Below are 21,066 nucleotides of genomic sequence, written 5' to 3' on the forward strand. Positions count from 1 at the left end.
AGTTTATATTCCTAGAAATCAGGATACTGAAAGCCTAATAAATATCTGACAGCCATATTTATATATGCTCATAAAATTCTGGGTGTAACTGAGTCACATGAGGGAAGGAGTTTTCAAAAGTCACTTATTTAGCCCCCTGTATATGTGTGAATGTGTTTGAATTTGCGTAAATTGGTAAAATTATGGTAATTACACACATTCTCACTAAATTTATTAAAATATTTGGTAATAAAACATAATATTCAGTAAAGTCATCTAGGGAATCAGAAACATCATTTTGTTTTTCCAGCCTTTTTTCTTTTTGCATATGTAATATTCTAAAACCAAATTAGGATCCTGGTGCATATTTTTAGAATTTCTCATATATAACCACAAAGCTAGTTACAAAATCAGCAAATTTAACGTTGATAAAGTAGCATTATATAATCAGCTTTATATTCAAATTTTGTCAGTTCTGGTAATGTCTTTTTAGTTATATTTGGCCCTTGGAGCAGTATTTAATTCAGGATTATGCTATGTTAAGTGGCTGTATATTTCTAGGTTTCTTTAATCTTCAGCAATCCTTTTTCCCCCTATTTCTCACCTTTTAACTTTTTTGATGAGTGCAGACAAATAATGTTACAGAATATCTCTGTTTTGTCTGCAGAACATCATGATTTGATTCTGTTACACCTTCTTTGGTGGTGATTATTTTTTATAACTTTGTGTTTGGAGAGAGAACTTGCGAGTGTGTGAGTGGGTTGGAGAGGTGAAGGGGGAGAGAGAGAATCCCAGGCGGGCTGTACAGCCAGCGCGGAGCTATACACGGGGCTGTTTCTCAAGATCCTGACATCATGATCTGAACTGAAATCAAGAGTCAGACATTTAACTGACTGAACCACCCAGGGTGTCCTTTTGGTGGTAATTTAAAATATTTGGTAAGATGGCACTTGCCAGGTTTCCCCCACAATAAAATAGTTGTTTTTCCTCTTTGTAACTGTTTTTTTTCCCCCTCTTTGTAACTTTTAAGCCAATTTTTTCAGGAGGTATTTTGAGACTCTGTAAATACCCTATTCCTCATTGAACTTTAACTCAAAAACATTAGCATCCATTGAAGGTTTTTAGTGGCATCATTCTTTCCATAGTTTTTAGTTAGCATTCTCACACAGTTTTGTAATGTCTTTTTCATCTTATGTACAGAATGTTTTCCAAAATCTTACATATATTTTTAAGAATTTGCAGTTAGATTTTTGACTGTCAATTCAGCCTTTCTCAGAAGGTTACATACCTAGTTAACTTACAGTTGTTACTTTGTCAGTGGTTTCTTAAGTATGCACAGCAGGACCACTTTGAACCTCCAGGTACACAGCTGTTCGTGTAGATCTGTAATCATTTCCCAGGATAAATTCTGAGGGAGTTAGTGCATAAAAGGATTTCTGTGTTGTCCAGACTGATGTTTGATATGCATATGAGATGTTTTATAAAATTACTGTACAGTTTATACTGAGTTCCAGTTCAAAGAGTAATTCATTTTGGAGTCAGTCTAGTTGCAGGGTGTAGATGAGTGGTTCTTAGACCTTTTTGTTGAAGGCCATCTGAGTCCATGTGTTCCATGGTTTCTTTTTTAACCTTAAAATTTTTATTTCAGTATGCTTATTTTGGACACCTCTTGAAAAACATTTTAAAATGCAGTATTCTGTTTATTACCATAAAATGCACTGACAACTCAAATAACATGGCCGAATTGCACATGTGTAACGAGGCATCAAATTATTGGAAAAAAGCCTTTTTCAGCAAGTTTTTTGTGGTGTTAAAATTTATAGGTATCTCCATCTTCTTAATTATCTTTTAGAATTCTTTAAGAACATTATGTCCTGAATTTTTTTTTTTTTTTTTTTTTTAAGATTTTATTTATCAGAGAGAGAGATGGGGAGAGAGCGAGCACAGGCAGACAGAATGGCAGGCAGAGGCAGAGGGAGAAGCAGGCTCCCTGCTGAGCAAGGAGCCCGATGTGGGACTCGATCCCAGGACGCTGGGATCATGACCTGAGCCGAAGACAGCTGCTTAACCAACTGAGCCACCCAGGCGTCCCGTGAATTTAACTTAGCAAAACAGAAAACTGCATTAATTTGGGCTTTAAGCATAATATAAGCTGAACAATTTCTGAGCCAAAGAAGTCTCAAGTAGGCATTAGTGCTCTTACTTCCAGTGAGACATGTAAACTTCGCTGTGTGTACTGGGTTCGTCCTTTCCTTCTTTTATTTTTTTAAAAAAGATTATTTATTTTAAAGAGCACATATGTGCATGCACCCCGGTTGGGTGGGTGGGGGGCAGAGGGAGAGGGAGATATCTCAAACAGACTCCCCATTGAGTACAGAGCCTGATGCAGGGCTCAGTCTCACCACCCTAAGATCATGACCTGAGCTGAAATCAAGACTCAGATGCTCAGCTATCTGAGCGAGCCAGGCTGCCCTGAATTGAGTTCTTAACTTTACTGCTCAGCTGAGAGGCTCCCAGTTTTCTGTTAGAGAGATTACATAGGGTTATAAATTACTAACATTACAGTATTTTGTTAAATACATCATAATTTTCAGTGTGATGTCGAGTTCTGTAAGCAATAGTTGCAGGTTGCATTTTGTCAGGAATCATTGTGGAGGACTCTTCAAACTACACATAGAAACCCAAGTTGGACTTGCTCTGTGAGAGCCTACTCAGGAAAATTTCCTTCTCTCTAGGTTCTTTAGCAACACTTTTGGTGCACTTAGGTCCACGTGAGTGACAGCAGAGGAGCTGTCACCATCTTTGGCTTACCAGCCAATGATCTGGGCCCCGCCTCTGCTTTCCTTGGAGTGGAGGTTCCCAAGGGGTGCCAAGTGGTGCCGGGACATGGGGCGGGCTGTGGTGGAGATGGCGCCTCAAAGGACTATGTGTGTGGTGGATCTGTGTTCCTATGTTTTAACAAAAAAATTGGAAGAAAGATATGTATACCATTTATGCCTTTTTATGTTGTTAGAGAATACAAGTTTATATACGTGCTGTGTGTGCACACAATAGAGAACTGCCTTAAATATCCCAGTAACTTAATTTCTAAGTTTGTTAATTGGTAGCCGCTTGTGTGTGAAGTGTTGCTTTTCAAGCAGATGTTTGGGCATGGCGTGAGTTTGTTTGGGCAGTGAGTGAGTGGAGGATTCACTTTCCAGCATTGATCAAACTTTGCCTAAAGTTTAGTTTTTGCACAGTTACAGGCTCAGGCAACAAATAGGCATAGCTTTAAGCTGTTAGTGAAACAGCTCACTTAACTATAAGTTGGTAGTGCTAAATTCACATAATTTCAGTTTAAGAGCAAGAATAGAGCTGAAGAGCAGTCCGGGTAAGGCAGCAGTCACGATGTAATTGGCGCGTCCTTCCTGAGTCTGCGATGGTTTGCGGTAAGGTAGGTGCAGGCATTTCTGCACACCATGTGACTTGGCAGCATTCCACCTTGCACAGTGGTCAGTCCTCTTTGCGGAAAGTTTAAATTCTGGAAAAATACTGATTTTAGTTCATGAATACCACACTTACTGATCTATAATCCTTTATCTTGTGGGTTGTTAGTCAATAGCCTTTTGCTATACATTAAAACAGAAGTTTATGAAATTGCTTGTCATTTACTTCTAAGAAGTGAAGAAAGCCTTTGCTTTGGATTGGCTTATGATCTTTCATTCTGTGGTTGTGAGAACCCATTCTTAGACTACCTTTCAAGATTTTTTTCTAGTCTAGTGGTATCTGAAATGAATTTTATTTTCTGAAAATATTACCATGTGCCTAATGCAAAAGTTCTTTTTAAATATTTTCTTTCAGAAGTGATACATTTGGGGACACCTTGGTGCCTCAGTTGGTTAAGTGTCTGACTCTTGATCTCAGCTCAAGCCTTCATGAGTTCAAGCCCCTCATTGAACTCATTGAAAAAAAAAGTAATATTTATAGTGACATGAAAACAAAAAATTTTGTTAAATTTTTTTTATTTTTAAAGATTTTATTTATTATTTATTTGACAAACAGAGACCGCAGGTAGGCAGAGAGGCAGGCAGAGAGAGAGGAAGGGAAGCAGACTCCCTGCCGAGCAGAGAGCCCAATGCGGGGCTCCATCCCAGGACCCCGGGATCGTGACCTGAGCCGAAGGCAGAGGCTTTAACCCACTGAGCCACCCAGGCGCCCCTGTTTGTTAAATTTTGATAAAGCAAAAGCTCTCATGTAGAATTGGTTTTAACTTTTCCTTCCTTTTCCTAGATTGAAGGACAAGGACATGGAGCTGTCTTTGACTGTAAATTTTCACAGGATGGACAGCATTTTGCCTGTACAGATTCTCATGGACACCTTCTGATATTTGGTTTTGGATGCAGCAAGCCATATGAAAAGGTCTTTTTAATTTTTTTGTGGCATTTTAACCACTTTTAAAAAATTTTTAATTCCAGTGTAGTTTAACAGACAGTGTTATGTTAGCTTCATAGTGATTCAGCAATTCTGTGTATTACTCCGTGCTCATCAAGATAAGTGTACTCTTAATCTCATTCATCTGTTTCACCCATCTCCCTGCCCACCTCCCTCTGGTAGCCATCTGTTGTCTATAGTAGGAGTCTGTTTTTTGGTTTGTCTGGAAAAGGTCATTCTTAGTACTTTTTTATAGTAGTAGAATAAGTAGTTATGAAGGATGTTTTAAAAATAGGTGTACTGATTTGGTTTCATTGTTTTTTCAAATTATAAGTAACTTTAATATTTGTATTCTTTAACATGTACAAACCTCAAAATGTCAATTTGTAAACACCTTTTTTTCAGATTCCTGATCAGATGTTCTTCCATACTGACTATCGACCACTGATTAGAGATTCTAATAATTACGTCTTAGATGAGCAAACTCAGCAGGCTCCTCACCTTATGCCTCCACCATTCTTGGTAGATGTAGATGGAAATCCTCACCCGACTAAGTATCAGAGATTAGTACCAGGTCGAGAAAATTCTGCAGATGAACATTTGGTTCCACAGCTAGGCTATGTGGCAACAAGTAAGTGAAAAAAATTGTTTTCTTTCACTTCTTATTTGAAAAATGTTAAAAAATAATATACAGAACTCACATACTTTTAGACTTACCAGATGTTAATAGTTTGCGGTATTTGTTTTATCATTCTCTCTCTAGATACATATAATTCTTTTTAACCATTTGAGTGATAAGTTCTCGACTGCATGATCATTTATCCCTAAATACTTCATATGTGTTTTCTAAGAAAAAGGTATTCTCTTACGTAACCATAAGCAGTTACCATCACTTAACACTGATGTAATATTGTTGCTAAGTCTATGGTCTGTGATCAAATTTTGTCTGTTACTCTGTGCCTGTTACGACTTTATTGTTCTTCCCTGATGTGGATCTCAGTTGGGCACTGCCCCTTAAATTTATCCTTGGTGGAGTTCAGGTTGTGCTTTTTAAAAAAAAAAAGTTTTATTTATTTATTTTTACATAATCTCTACACCTAGTGTGGGGCTCAAAGTCATGACCCCAAGGTGAAGAATCATGTGCTCTTTTGACTGAGCTAGCAAGGCGCACCCCCAGGTTGTACAGTTTTTGATAGAATACAGTGTAAATGATGATGTCGCCTTCCTGGAGCGTCAGGTCAGTGTGCTGAGGATTGTGCTTTGTCCAAATGTTGGTGGTGATGTCTTTGCAAACTTGGTTAAGGTGCCCGCCAAGTTTTCCAGTACAGAGTTATTTTCCTCTTTGTAATTGATTAGAAATTTGTGGGGAGATACGATGTAAATAACCTGTTCCTTACCAAACTTTACCTTCAAGTTTTAGGATCCATTGATGATTTTTGCCTGAATCAGTTCTAAAGGTTGCAGAATGGTTGTTTTCCAGCTCTGTTGTCATTCCATGTGCATTTTATTAGTTTATATGTTTATGTAGTTCAGATTTAGGGATTGTTATATAAGGGGTTATAATCCATAATGGTCATTATTTGTTGCTCATACTAGTTTTAGATTTGAGTGTGAGAGTCTCTAAAGGCTGACTGTTCCTTTTCTGAGTCCCTTGAACACTTTTTTCTTTCTGACACAAGATGTTTGAGTCCCATCTTGCTCTTGGTCCTAGTCAAGGGCAGAGTTTATGTTTTGTATTTGTTCCTAGCAGTGTAGTGTTTCTCCATACAGATGTTATTAAGCAAAGAAAAAAAATGCTTGTTTTGTTGGATGAGGTTTATTTTACTAAAAGTTAATCACCAGTTATCACTATGTGTTTACTGTTTTAAGTGTTTAATTTTTTATTAGCTTAATTGAAGTATAGCTTACATAAAATAAAATTCATGAATTTTAACTGTACAGGTCACATGAGTTTGGCAGCTGTTAAACAATCACATAACCACCACCATAGTCAAGGTATAGAATGTTTCCAGTGCCCTCAAAAGTTTTTCTTGGGCCTTTTAAAGCAAAATTAATTAATTTTTTATTTTGATTTACACTCAATTATTAACATACAGTGTATTAGTTTCAGAGGTAGAAGCCAGTGATTCATCAGTCTTATATATATACAACACCCAGTGCTCTTTACCTCACAAGCCCTCCTTAATGGCCATCGCCCAGTCACCTCATCCCCCCACTCCCCCGCCCCCTCCAGCAGCCCTGTTTGTTTCCTGTGATTGATTCTTATGGTTTATCTTCCTTTCTGATTTTGTCTTTATCCTTTCCCCTCTTCCCTTGTGACCCTTTGTTTTGTTTCTCAAATTCCAAATGTGCGTGATATCATAGGATAATTGTCTTTCTCTGACTTACTTCTCTCAGCATAATATCCTCTAGTTCCATCCACATTGTTGCAAATGGTAAGATTTCACTTTTTTGATGGCCGAGTAATATTCCACCATGTGTATACACACACACACACACACACACACACACACACACACACCCACCATCTGCTTTATCCATTCATCTGTTGATGGACATCTGGGCTTTTTGCATAGTTTGGCTGTTGTGGACGTCACTGCTGTATACCTTGGGGCGCAGGTCTTGTTAGGCCTTTTTGGAATCTTCTCCAGGTCACTTGTAATGACTATTCTGTTTTGTCACTTTTATTTTGACTCTTTGAGGAATTTTGTATAAATGGAATTGTATAATACTAAATCTTTAGTGTCTGGTTTCTTAGCATGGTGCTTTGGAGATTCATTTTTGTTGGACAAATCAGTTGTTTTTTTTTCCTGTTTGTTAGTGAACTATGGTATGTGTATACCCGTATTTATTTATTCATTAACAGCTGAAGGACAGTTGGCTTTTTCCCACTCTGATACTTCATCATTCCTTATAATAACCCCAGACTACATGTGGATTTATCTTATGTCCTTCTTTGGTTCTATTAGTTTTTGCTTTATGTGTTTTAAAGTTTTTTTTTTTTTTTTTTAAATTTGACAGACAGTGATCACAAGTAGGCAGAGAGGCAGGCAGAGAGAGAGGAGGAAGCAGGCTCCTCGCTGAGCAGAGAGCCCAATACGGGGCTCGATCCCAGGACCCTGAGATCATGACCTGAGCCGAAGGGAGAGGCCTTAACCCACTGAGCCACCCAGGCGCCCCTATTTTAAAGTTTTTTAAAATTTTTTATTTTTTTAAGATTTTGTTTATTTGTGCCTGGGTGGTTCAGTGGGTTAACGTCTCTGCTTTCAGCTTGGGTCATGATCCCAGGGTACTGGGATCGAGCCCTGGGTCAGGCTCTCTGCTCAGCAGGGGCCTGCTTCCCTTTCCTCTCTCGCCGGCCTCTCTGCCTACTTGTGATCTCTGTCAAACAAATAAATAAAATCTTAAAAAAAAAAGATTTTGTCTATTTGTTTGCTAGATAGTACAATAGGCAGAGCATCAGACAGAGGGAGAGGGAGAAGCAGGCTGTCCACTGAACAGGGAACCTGAGGTGGGGCTTGATCCCAGGACCCTTGGATCCTGACCTGAGCCAAAGGCAGCCGCTTAACCAACTCAGCCACCCAGACATCACTTAAAGTTCTATTTTTAGGTGCAGACCCATTTCAGATTGCCCTCTGGGTGAATTCTTCTATCATTATGAATTTTTCCTCTTTTTTCTTGGTATTATTTTTTCTTTTGAAGACTTTTTCTTTATTTTGTATTGATGTGCCAGTCCACCCAGTTTTGATGAGTATTGTCATGGTGTAGCTTCTCAGTTTTTGTAACCGATTTGTGTCTTCATATTAAAACAAATTTCGTGTAGGCACCAATCCAGTTCAACAACCTATTTGTTAATTGGAAATTGGAGACCATTTGCGGTTAATAAAATTATTAGTATCGTCAGGGTTAATTCTCTACCATTTTGCTCTTTTTTTCTCTTTATCCTTTTCTGTCCTTTTTTTTCCTGCCTTGTGTGAAATTGATTACCTTTTAGTATTTCATATTATCTCTTCTAATGTCTTCTGTTTGTCTTACTTATTTCTAATGGCAGGACAGGAATTTTCAGTGTGTGGGTTTGCAGATCTGTGGTTTTATCCATGACCTTTTTTATGGAGTCTTTAAGGTCCTAACTATTTTTGTAAGAATATGGAAATATTATTTACTTTTTTAAAAGTGTTGACAATTGCACTGGTGTTACAGAAGCAGTGGTGGATGGAACTTCTGGCACCATACCACTAGCAGTCATTGCATTCTTCATTGCATTAAACACATATTTTTAACTGTTCTGAGTTTTAGAATTGGAAGTATGCATTGAACAATTCTGCTGTATATTCCAAAGTTTATCTGTTCTGTTCTGGCTAGTGCAAACACGGACTATTTCCACTTCTGTGAGAGTGCTGGAAATTTTTTGGGAAACTGCCTTTTCATGTTTTTTCTCCTTAGTATGGTGGAGTTTTACCCAGTGTGTGCACATACCATTATTTAGTCAAAGAATCAATTCAACTTTAGTGTGTATCTCTTGAGATTTCTGTGCAATTCAGTCTTCTATGATGTTCAGTCCTGCATTTTATTTATTTAAGATTTTATTTATTGATTTGGCAGAGAAAGACACAGTGAGAGAAGGAACACTTAAGCAGGGGGAGTGGATGAGGGAAAAGCAGGCTTTCCACTGTGCAGGGAGCCTGAGGCTCGACTCTAGGACCCTGGGATCATGCAGGGATGGGGAGGACTAGAGGTGTCCTTTTCTACTCTTTTCCCTTTGGTTCCATTTGTGGTCTTAGGAATCTTTTTTTATTCCCAGTTCTAATTAAAACCTTCTTAACATTTTAGATTAGGGCTCCACTTTTTGCTTTTTTAGCTCATTTTTTGAAAATTAAAAAAAAATTCGTGATTTTAAGATAGGTTAGGATATTTAGCTCTTGTAAGTTCTTCACTGATTGCCATGGTAAAATGGAGATGTTATCCATAGATACAAGGGAATTTAACTCAGATAGTAGAATGCAAATATTTTTTTTCCTGAAATTAGTACATGACATTTTTTAGTTTCTGTATCTGTTACTGTGGAGGCTAGTTTATATTTTGCATTCTTTTGGCTAATACCCTATCAATTTCAGTCTGTTAGGGTTCTCCTTGTAAGTTGCTGGGGGTGTGGTCTATATCCTATGTTATGTTCAAAGAAGATGCATTTTATATGGGAGGCTATGTCAGGAATTGTTTGCATGAAAAAGTTAGCATTTATTTATTTATTTATTCATTTAAAGATTTTCTTTATTTATTTGATGGACAGAGATCACAAGTAGGCAGAGAGGCAGGCAGAGAGAGAGGGGGAAGCAGGCTTCCCGCTAAGCACAGAGCCTGATAAGGGGCTCGATCCCAGGACCCTGGGATCATGACCTGAGCCGAAGGCAGAGGCTTGAACCCACTGAGCCACCCAGGCGCCCCGAAAAAGTTAGCATTGAGATAACTTTCCAGACCCCACAACCATGTAACACTTTTTATCCATTAATGTTGATCGAACCTGTTATTTCAAAAATGAAGAAGCAAAGGCACTTTAAAAAAAATCTCATTTTGTACTTTGGGTACTGGCTAGGCTAAAAGCATACCTAAGAAACAGAGTAACTTAAGCTTAATGGGAGAGGTATGTGTGCGTACCTGCCTCAAGACCCTTGGATGGTAAGAGCTCCAGCTGTAGTTGGTTGAAGAGTATTACACTTTTGTTTATTTCTTAAGAGAATAGAGGAGAAATACCTCTGCTTTTCTCTACATCAGAAATCATACATTGCTGCTCTGGTCTTGTCAGAGACTTTGAGAAATAAGAGTTAATGAAATATAGGGACGCCTGGGTGGCTCAGTTGGTTAGGCAGCTGCCTTCGGCTCAGGTCATGATCCCAGCGTCCTGGGATTGGGTCCCACATTGGGCTCCTTGCTTAGCAGGGAGCCTGCTTCTTCCTCTGCCTCTGCCTGCCATTCTGTCTGCCTGTGCTCGCTCTCTCCCCCTCTCTCTCTCTGATAAATAAATAAAATCTTTAAAAAGAGTTAATGAAATATATCTTAGGTGAGGCAAGGGGAGTGTTAGTGTGAAGCAGCAAAATAAAGCTTCCACTGAAACTCTCACATGTTCCCATGTGCTCACTTCAGGGGTTTCAGAGGCTCTTGAGGTTTTTGTGGTGGTTGGTATATAGGAAGAGTTTTGTTTGCTTTGAATCTTTTCTCTGATCCAATTATTTATGAATATATAGGATATTTTTTATTGCTTATTCATTTTTTTAAAGATTTTATTTATTTGCAAGCACACGCTCACTCATGAGCTGAGGGGAGAGGGAGAAGCAGGCTCTGTGCTGAGCTGGGAGCCTGATGTGGGGCTTGATCCCAGGACCCCGGGATCAGGACCTGAGCTGAAGGCAGCTGCTCAACCAGCTGAGCCACTCAAGCACCCAATCATTTATGTTTTTTTAAAGAAATTTGATTATTGCTAATATAATTTTAATTTTAGTCTACTGAAGGTTTGTTTTCCTGTTCATGTTTATTATAATTTTGTGTTACGGCTGTGATTGTACAGGTGATGGAGAGGTAATTGAACAGATTATAAGCCTGCAAACCAATGATAATGGTGAGCGGAGCCCAGAGCCCAGTGTTCTTGATGGAATGATTAGACAGTTGCAGCAGCAGCAGGATCAGAGAATGGGGGCAGATCAGGACGCTCTTCCAGGTGGACTTCCAAGTGGAGAAGAAACACCCCGAAGAGGTAAGATGTATGAGAAGTGTTTTGTCTTAATATGCTGAAATCAAAGAGTAAACGAAGTCATTTTTAGGTACATGAGGTGTGAAAAATTATGTGTATTTTTCTAACTTTAGGAACCTTAAGGTAACTTCATTAGGCGTGAAGTTGATGTACTGACAAATGGACACTTGATTTTCAAGTACTTTGAAAGACTATTAAAACTTTTTTGCTCTAAAATAAGAGTATTTACAAAATTGTATTAAATGAGTAAAGAAATTTTTTTTTTTAAAGGATACAATTCTAGGTTTCCCTTTAAATGCTTTTAATTAAAAAAAAAAAAAAAATTAGTTGCGTAGAGCATGATATGTTTCTTATGGAACCAGAAGGCTTGAAGTGAGTTTTCAGGGTGAGGTTCTTGACCTTAGAATATAGTGTTAGTTACTTCAGTAGTGGGAGTAATGGAGGGTGCCGACCGTGATCATGCAAATGGAAGCTCAATGGGGAAAGTAAGTGCCTGTGGAAGATGAGCGAAGCCGCAGGTGCCACAGAGGTCATCCCTGCCATGTCATACTGTGCAGGGTACTTGTCTCCGAATTTCTGTATCTTTCCTTGACCCGTGTTTCCACGTGTCTACAGAAAAGAAAAAGCAAATTCTCCCAACAGATGGGTTAAGTATTTTGGGCAGGAATACTGCAAGTTGATGCTGCGTTCTTCTCTGCCCTTTTTTTCCACCTTGGCAATATATTCTAGCAATCAGTCCATATTCATTCACAGCACTTCCTCATCCTTTTTTATGGCTTCATAGTACTCTAGTGTGTGGAATAACTGTTCTTTATGACTAATCTGTTTATGACGATTTGAGTTATTTCTCAGACTTGGTATTTACAAGTGATACAAATAACCTGTTTCTTCACATTGTTGGAGAATAATACTATAACTTGAGCAGTTAAATTTAGAATTTATTCTTGGTTCTTAATTCAAAATGTGTTTCTTAAATATCGGTATATTTTAATACAGATATTTGGATTAATAGGGGCCTTTTAGGGGTCCTGAGGGTGCTCAGTTGGTTAAGCGTCCCAACTCTTGATACCAGCTTGGGTCTTGGTCTCAGGGTTGTGAGTTCAAGCCCCACGTTGGGCTCCATACTGGATATGGAGCCTGCTTAAAAAAAAAAAATAGAGTTATAGAACATTCTCTTCAGTAGATGAAGTGTGGTGCAGTGCAAGTTGGTTCACATTTGATTGGTAAACAGAATGCTGTACCTAGAAGGACTCGGGGTTGGTGTTCAGTCATGTGGGTTTTGCCCTGGCCCAGAAAAGCTGGCAGAGTTGGAGTAGAATTTTATAGCCTCCTGCAGACAAGGATATAGCCCCAGTTTCTCTGTAGCATTAATAGCAGAAGCCCCTTCTTCTGGGATTTTAAGAGAACAGGCACTTGATCTGTGACACCTGCCACCACATTGGTCTCCATTCTTCATCTTGCTGACCTCCACTCACGAGGGGTTGCCCTGTCTCCTCTGCCCACCTGATCAGCTCTGCACAGGCTTGGGGCTTGCTGCTGTCTGCATTGTCCTGTCCTCCACTCTCTCAGCTCCAGTTCAAGTGCTGCCAGCTTTCCCCACTCTGCATTTTGTGAAGTTTTCATAGCCACTCCGGCAGCTTACCTGGCAGCTTACCTGCCTGAGTGGCTCAGATTATCTCTTAAGGTCACAAGTAATGTTAGTGTTTGAGTTCTTGTTATAAAGCCGCTACAGTTTGAGGAGACTATGCTGCAATGCTAAATTTTCCAAAAAGATGTGTTTTTAGTGTACAGTTTTGAAGAAGGCAGAGCCTTTAGGATGGCAAATACGGCATTATAGTAGAAAATACCATAAAAGATTTTAAGAAGTCTAGTAAAAATGGAAGTTGAAGTTAATGTTTGTTCTGTATTCTGTATTTTGATCTCAGTTACATTTTGATTCTTTTTCCAAAGTTTTTGGATTTGTGTTTTTGGTTTGTATGCTATTAGGAGGACTGTATGTATATGCCTGTTTTGTGTAAAATACATATTAGATTAAAATTTGTTTTGGAATCAGTTTTGACAATTTTCCTGCAGGTTTTAGAAGACTGAGCTTAGACATCCAGTCCCCTCCAAATATTGGTCTGCGTCGTAGCGGACAAGTTGAAGGTGTTCGTCAGATGCATCAGAACGCTCCTCGCAGTCAGATTGCTACAGAACGTGACCTGCAGGCTTGGAAGCGAAGAGTGGTTGTACCAGAGGTACCACTAGGCATATTTAGGTTTGTTTTAGGATATCTATTAATATTGTTTCTCTCTACAAAAATATATCTATATGGTTATTTACAGGTTTTTGTACTGCATTAGTGGTATAAATAATCATATAAATATATTTTAGTAATGGATTGGAATCTATTTTAATTGTGGTAGGAAAATGTTGAAATTGTTTTCTAAGTTTTTACCGTGGTATATTTTTTCTTAACTATTCCTGTTCCATCTTTACAAATACCCACTTTTATCCGTTCAGTGTTATTTTGAAGTAAATGCCAGGCGTATATTTTTGTTTATAACTACGTCTCTGTAATTCTAACAGATAAGGAATTGTCTTCAGATACTGCAGAGCCATTATGGTACTTTTATAAAAAAAATACCTCGGTAGAACCAAATGTCCAGTCAGCATTTAAATTTCCAGTTGTTTGATGTCATGTTTTCAGTTTTTTGCAAGACTGTTTCTTCAGTGGCATAATTTTGTCAAAAGACACATATGTGTATACTCTTTCTGTGATGATGGCAGGCATTGGTGCTCAGTGGCTAGGTTCATTAACTCACTGGGGCCATAAAACAGTGATGGCTCAACTCTGTTAAATCTTTATTTGTTACAGTGGGTATATCTAAAAAAGAAATTTACCCAAATGTACTGTTTGATTATCTAGTGGGAAAGTTTGTATAAAAAAGACAAGATATATGCTTATTTTGCTTTATTTACCTTCAAACTGAAGATTTACTCCCTTCTACCCCCAGGAACGACCAATTTGTGCTTGTGTTCTTCACTGTAAAAATCACACTGCTATGATTTAGCTCATTTCTGATAACCTTTTATTGTTTCTCTATCTCTGGCCAGGAGGAATCTCTTCAAGGTGCCTCCTGAGTCCTTTTGAATGATGATAATACCCTTCTGTAGCACCCTTGCTCTCAGGCCTGGCAAGGTGTTATAGGTTCATCATGTAAATTTCTCATCCTGGATGTGGAATCATTCTTGAAGTAGTCTGGTTTTTTTTTTTTATAGTGGGAAATAATTTTATAATTATAGTCTGGGCATTAGGGTCTTTTTTTGCTACTGAGGTGACTTGCTGAGTTTTTGAGTTAATGAAACAGAGGTAGCAAATGTTCCTTTTCACCGATAATCTGAAATGTTCAGTATTCTCTTATGTCTCCTAATAACTAATACTTAGAAGATAATTTTGTAAAGGTATGTGCTTCATGTGTTTAGGCAGAAGAGTTTCAGTGATTGGTGGAGGAATGTAGTACTTACATATTGTATGGTAAATAAGAATGTTTACAAATATACAGTAAAATAATGAAAAGCAAAATCTAGAGTTGGGATGAGAAATACAGAAAATCACTATCATGTATGTACTATGCTCTAATTAAGCCTTAAAATTGTGTCTGAGTTGCATAGTCATCAGAACCAAAAGTGTCATTTTGGGATACTTTTTGTTGTCATAAATAAGGGAAGCAGACAGGTTCCAGGATTGAAAGACCTGAAGAATAATCCTTAAACAGGCATATATTTATTCTCTTAACATTGAAGACTGGAAATAGTTTTGAGATGGAACCATGGTTCCCTGGTTAATCAGGGACTCAGGCTGTTTCTGATCTCCATCTTATAGTATGGCTTCCAGGCTTAAAGTCACCTCAAAGTCCAAGATAGCTGGACTTACATAGTAGCCATCACATACCTGCATTTGTGATGGTGGTGGAGATATAGGCCAAAATAAAGAAGAAAGAGACAAAAAGGACTTTCCTTATTGAGGAACTTCATTTAAGCAGCCTTAATGGTCGCACATCTCATTTTTCTGTTCATAACTCATTGATAAGAATGTTGTCATATGGACATACTTAGCTACGGAGGAGGCTAGGTGATAGTTTGTATTTAGAACAACAAAGAGCCACGATAAAAACAGATTCTTTTTTTTTTCTTAAATGGCAAATTTTTTTTTTTTTAAGATTTTTATTTGTTTATTTGACAGAGATCACAAGTAGGCAGAGAGGCAGGCAGAGAGAGAGGAGGAAGCAGGCTCCCTGCTGAGCAGAGAGCCCGATGCAGGCCTCGATCCCAGGACCCTGAAATCATGACCTGAGCCGAAGGCAGAGGCTTTAACCCACTGAGCCACCCAGGTGCCCAAAACAGATTCTGTTTTGAAGGAAGAAAAGGAGAATGGAGTTTTTGCATCAGTTAGCTGTCTGCTATAATGAAATTTTCCCAAGGAAGAGTGCAGCTTACTGTAGTACTGTGTTCTAAAACACACGTGAGATTTTGTAAAGGAGATGCTGATTGATGGAGTAGTGGTCAGTGCTCTTGATAACAGTCCTTCTAGCGGGAGCAATGAGAATTTTACATAACTTCACTTTGGGTGGCATTTAATGAGGATCAAAAAAAATTAAAGTTTTGTTTTCCAACTATAAAAGTAGTATGTGTCCGTTGTGAAAAATTTAGGTAATAGGTGAAAGCATAAGACAATTAATGGCCCCGGTGTGCAGAACGATGAGCGCATAGTATTGCTTTGCAGTAGACACGGTTCTGGTTGGAGCTGGAGCTCAGGCACGTAATTTGTCTTAATTCAGTAATAGTAGAAACTCTTCTCATTTTTTTCATGCTAATTCTGTCCATCTTGTCATCTTTATCTTTTTTCTTAATGGACCATCTACTTTAACCGTGAAATTGTACAGAGTTGAAGATGATACTCAGGAAGGCCTAGAATGTTCCTTTGCTTTATTATTGAGTTGAAGATGATACTCAGGAAGGCCTAGAATGTTCCTTTGCTTTATTATTGATTGAGAATGAAGTGTATGTAGTATTTCATTTTCAAAACAAAGGGAAGCAATGGAGTAGAATTCCATTTGGCTGTGAGTGAAAAACCGTATATAGTTCTTAAATACACATGAAATTGGTGAAACAGACAGCTTTTGAAGGACTGAGTCTGATTTAGAGTTGCTCTATAGATAAGAGTGTTGCTCTGCTGTATACTGAGCGTGGGCTGCAGATGTACCCTGAGGAAAATGCAGTTTCTGTAGAAATCAGTTTTTACCTTAGGGCATTTGTGCATATTCTATTTCGGAGCATTTGCTTAGATTTTGGAGCATGGCCAATATGCCAGTTGTGAAACTGGCCCAAGTGGGGTTTTAAAGTGAACACAAACACAAAGCCATATGTTTTCAACAATGTTCAAATTAGAGAAAAAGGACTTTTAGTCACTTGAATTCTCTAACCATAGAAAAGGAAAATGAACTTTGGTACCTTTCTCATGGTGGAAGGTCCCTTGCTTTGAAATCGGTCACAGAATAATCTTCTGTATGGTGTGAGTTGAGAGAGAGACATGATTAGAAGTACTAGTAACAGTGCTATTCTGATTTTCTACAAATTATAAAACATGCAGTTTGAATAAATTTAGAGGAGGATTCTTTTATTTCTTTAGAGTAAGGAATTGCAATCTTGGAAAATTCATACTAAGATTTTGAGTGGCTAATAATGAAAGATCCGGTATGAGTTGGCTGTATTGAGTCAATGAAAATATAAATAATTATTTCTGTCTTAAACATGAAACATAGGGGGTACCTGGGTGGCTCAGTCCCTTAAGCACCTGCCTTCTGCTCAGGTCATAATACCAAGGTCCTGGGATCGAGGCCCACACCAGGCTCCCTTGTGCTCACGCTTGTGCTCGCCCTCTCCGTCAAGTAAATAAATAAAATCTTAGGACCTCCTAGCTACCTCTCAGATTATATTTATATTAAATTTCTAATTTATATTAAATTTCTAACAAAGTATAGCTTGATTTTTTTTTATAACTTTAGAAATTTTCTGTATTAATTTCAAGAGTATATAACCTTATGATGACCAAAATCATAATGATTATTTTTTTCCTCTTTATATCGTTTACTTTATCAGTTCACTAACCAATATACTGGATACTTGTATTTGTAGGAAATTGGAAGATTTCAGAATAGAGAAAGGTGAAGAGGAAAGAAATCTTTATATAATAGGAAGAAAAAGGAAGACTCTCCAGCTCACACAAAAGGTAACTTAAATTCTTAAATCCAATAACTAGAAATAAAACTGAATTTATACCTTTTTTGGGGTGGATCAGTGAGAATATTAGTAACTTTTCCCTGATGTAGAATATTTCTTGCTCAAGGTCTTCTGTTCAGGATTTTGAAATAGTAGACATGAGGTTGTACAGCTGTTAGGAAAGAGCACAACTGTTAGGAACGATTTAAAAATAGTAGACATAAGGTTGTACAGCTGTTAGGAAAGGAGAAATGAGGGAAGGAAGTTGCCTAGCATTCCTGAAGGATTCTAGGAACTACTCTTTGATAATCACTCTGGTTGTGAGCTAGAATGTTACAGGCTCATTGCACACATTTCAAGTCCATTCCCATTCACTGACTTCTACAGCTAGCCAGCTGCTTGACTTCTAAAACTGCTGGTTAGCTTTATCTCTTTCTGAAGTTTATCCAGATGATAAACTAAAAAAAGAAACCTTAGATGTTAACAATGGTTTGTGACCCTTCAAAGTGCTCATCCTGCTGGAGAAAATCTCATTCGTTAATCTCATTCTTAGTTTCTCTTTTGATTTTCATGAACATCACATGAGCAGCATTAACATTGATTCATGGTAGATGCACAGTGTTTGCAAGATCAGTGCTACAGAACTTTGTTGGAAAGTGGTTGTGTTTTCGGGACTTGCTCTCAGTTCACCACTCAGCCTTGAGGGTACGTCATGACCGATGGCCTGTGCAGGTCTGGCTGCCATGACCTGCCTTGTCGTTTCAGCTTGATCCTTGATAATTTTGTATGACTTGGCTTTGAGAATGAAGTAAAAATAGTTTTTGTCTTTAACTTAAAAGTGATTTAACTATGTCGAATATTGAAAAGAGAAAGTGTTGGGCGGCCGGAATAGGTCAGTTGGGAGAGCGTCAGACTGAAAAGAAAAAGCGTTGACTGAATGAGTATCTTTGGCCTGAGTTAGGATGTTTTCTCATGAAAAAATTTGAAAGTTAAATTCACTAAAATCATTTTAAAGAAACTAATAAGTTTTTTCAGTTATACTTTTGCTGGAAGAGTAAGTTTTGGAAGATTTTTAAAAATTTGATTACGTTGCTGTTCCTTGTGTATTTATAATTTTCTGATTTGGTTATATTGATATAGTCTGTGCAATTAAAATATATTAAAATTTAAGAAATAGTTAAATGTGAAGTGCTTTAAAATTTTCAGTTTAATCTCTAATTCAAAAATAATAATTCTTAATCCTATATTGAGTAAAAGGTCTAAGCTTTATAACTTAACCATCTTACTTTCTTTCTTTTTTTTTTTTTTTAACCATCTTACTTTCTAAGCGTGCTTAGATACAGTGTGTAAACACTGACCATACAGATCTGTGACATTACATTTTGTGGGGGAGCAAATTAGGAAAATGTTCATAGTTTCCTGTATGGGGTACAGTGTTGCAAAAATGTCAAGAAACACTAAGTGGAATCCTACAGTATGCAGTCTTTTTTATCTGGGTTAGTCATTTGGCTAGATGAGATTTACTTGTATAGTGGTGAGTAGGTGAAGTCCTTCTGTTTTCATTGCTGTATAGTATTCCTTTGATGACTATGCTGGTATTATTTAGTCTGTTCTTGAAGGACATTTGGGTTATTTTCATGTTTGAATATCAGTCATAATTCTTCTTTCAACATTTTGTATATATCTCTTGGTATCTGTGTATTTCTTTTAAGTATATGCCTTGGAGGGAAATTTTTGGATTATAGGATATGTGTATCTTCCATTTGGTAGTTTATGCCCTGTGGCATTTCAGAGTGAGTGCCCTTCTACCTGTAGTGAGGTATGTGTGAAAATTCATTATGTTTGTACATTTCTCTCTTTCTACTTGTTTTTCTTTCTGTGGTTTGCCGCTCTATTATTTGGTGCATACACCTTTAGAATTTCCTTTTTCCCTACTGAATTGAACCTTTTCTCATTGTGAATTTTCACCCCTTATTTCTAGTAATGCTTTATTCTCCAGATTCTTAATACAGCTCTGCTAGCTTTCCTTTGGCTAGTGCTTGCATAGCATATGTTTCCCTCCTCGTGACATTGAGTTACATGTGTATTAAACTTTTACTGCTTGATTCTCTTCAGTTAGGCTGCTGCTTTTCTGAACTTTTTTCCTGACCTCTGTTTTACTTTTGTTAGTTCTGTTTAGCTATGTGTAATCTGGTGTTAAACCCATTGTGTAAGTTCTTAGTTTTAGTTATTGTTTTTCTCAGTTCAGAATTTTTATACAGTCCCTTTTTAGAGCTTCCAGTTTTCTGCTAAAGTTCTCATTATTTTAATTTCTTAAAAATCAGCCATACTTACTTTAAAAATCCATGTCTGATAATTTCATTATTTTAATATCTTGTTCCCCTGTTTCCATTGCTTGTTGATTTTTTTTTTTTTCTCATTTTTCACCATCGCATTTTCTTTGTTATCTGTGTTTTGATTGAATGTTAAATGTTAGAGATTATTTGAAGTCTAGGATATTTTTTCCCCTAGAGAAGATTTATGTTTGCTTTTGGTAAACTGCTAGGGCCACTGTCAAGCCTGTATTGCCTTAATCCAAGCAAGGATGGGGCTGTAGTTACTTTGGATTACTGTTCTAATATGGTTTACTGATAGGGCTTGGCAGTACCCTTTGATCGAATAGCCAAAGCCTGGAGAGTTCTCCCACACATAGAAGGCTCTGAATTGCAATTTTCTATGAGCCTAATTTAGTTAGTTTAGTCTGTCAGTGTTTTGCCTATCTTTCGACCCTTCAGCTTTCTCTTCCCGAGAGAAATTCTAGGGTTTTCTTTTGTTGCTTGCATTCTCTTTTCTATCTTGGGCCTACACTTCTTTGTAGGGTTATTAGGTAGATTCCCTCAAACTTCTTATTAAAGAAATATATTTTGGGGGCGCCTGGATGGCTCAGTCATTAAGCGTCTGCTTTCAGGTCAGGTCATGATCCCGGGGTCCTGGGATCAGGCCCCACATTGGGCTCCCTGCTCAACGGGAAGCCTGCTTCTCCCTCTTGTGTTCCCTCTCTTGCTGTCTCTCTATCAGATAAATAAATAAAATCTTAAAAAAAAAAGTTAGCCAGTGATGTATTGAAATGATAAGACACCAGTCATTATCACACAGAAGGCACTAATGTGAAAACTAATTTATCAGCCAAGGAAAATGTGTTTTGAGTGATTTCTCATACAACTTGGGTGTTTGAGGAATAGCAGGCTCCCTCCACCCTTTAAATCAGTCTATTTTATTTGGATGATTTTTAAAGATTATTTAATTATTTTGTTTTGACAAAATATGACATTTCAAAAATTCAAGCAGAGCTGAAAAGTACTGAAAAAAAGTCCTCTAAAAATTTAAAATCTGGAAATAAGCAGGGTTAATATTTGAGGATTATTTCAGATATTTCTCTATACTTGTGTTCTTTAATGTTGGTGACAGCATGATAATATACGAATATATATTTTCACTTCTAAGATACGTATTTTAAGAGGTATCTGTTTTGGGTTATTGTTGTTGTTACATTCTTAATGGCAAACCATGTCTTCTAAGTAAAAATGCCAAGTTTAATTTAACTGTGTGTGTGTGTGTGTGTGTGTGTGTGTATTTGAAGTGTTAATTATTTTTTATTTTTGCCTTAAATTCCTCTTGGAATTTGAAAGAATGCC

At 37.5% G+C, this 21,066-nt stretch overlaps 1 protein-coding gene across 2 annotated transcripts in view; it reads left to right on the forward strand.

Moving 5' to 3' along the window:
- Window positions 1-21,066, forward strand: part of BRWD1 (bromodomain and WD repeat domain containing 1) — a 113,884-nt gene that overhangs the window by 37,674 nt on the left and 55,144 nt on the right. For both annotated transcript variants that reach the window (XM_082697629.1, XM_082697628.1), the window contains exons 16-20: window positions 4,249-4,377; window positions 4,795-5,020; window positions 10,949-11,134; window positions 13,205-13,388; window positions 17,309-17,402. In XM_082697629.1, the coding sequence (XP_082553755.1) occupies window positions 4,249-4,377; window positions 4,795-5,020; window positions 10,949-11,134; window positions 13,205-13,388; window positions 17,309-17,402 (819 nt within the window). The remainder of the gene's footprint in view (window positions 1-4,248; window positions 4,378-4,794; window positions 5,021-10,948; window positions 11,135-13,204; window positions 13,389-17,308; window positions 17,403-21,066) is intronic.

This window comes from Mustela nivalis (assembly GCF_964662115.1).
Source record: "Mustela nivalis genome assembly, chromosome: 1".
Taxonomy (NCBI): domain Eukaryota; kingdom Metazoa; phylum Chordata; class Mammalia; order Carnivora; family Mustelidae; genus Mustela; species Mustela nivalis.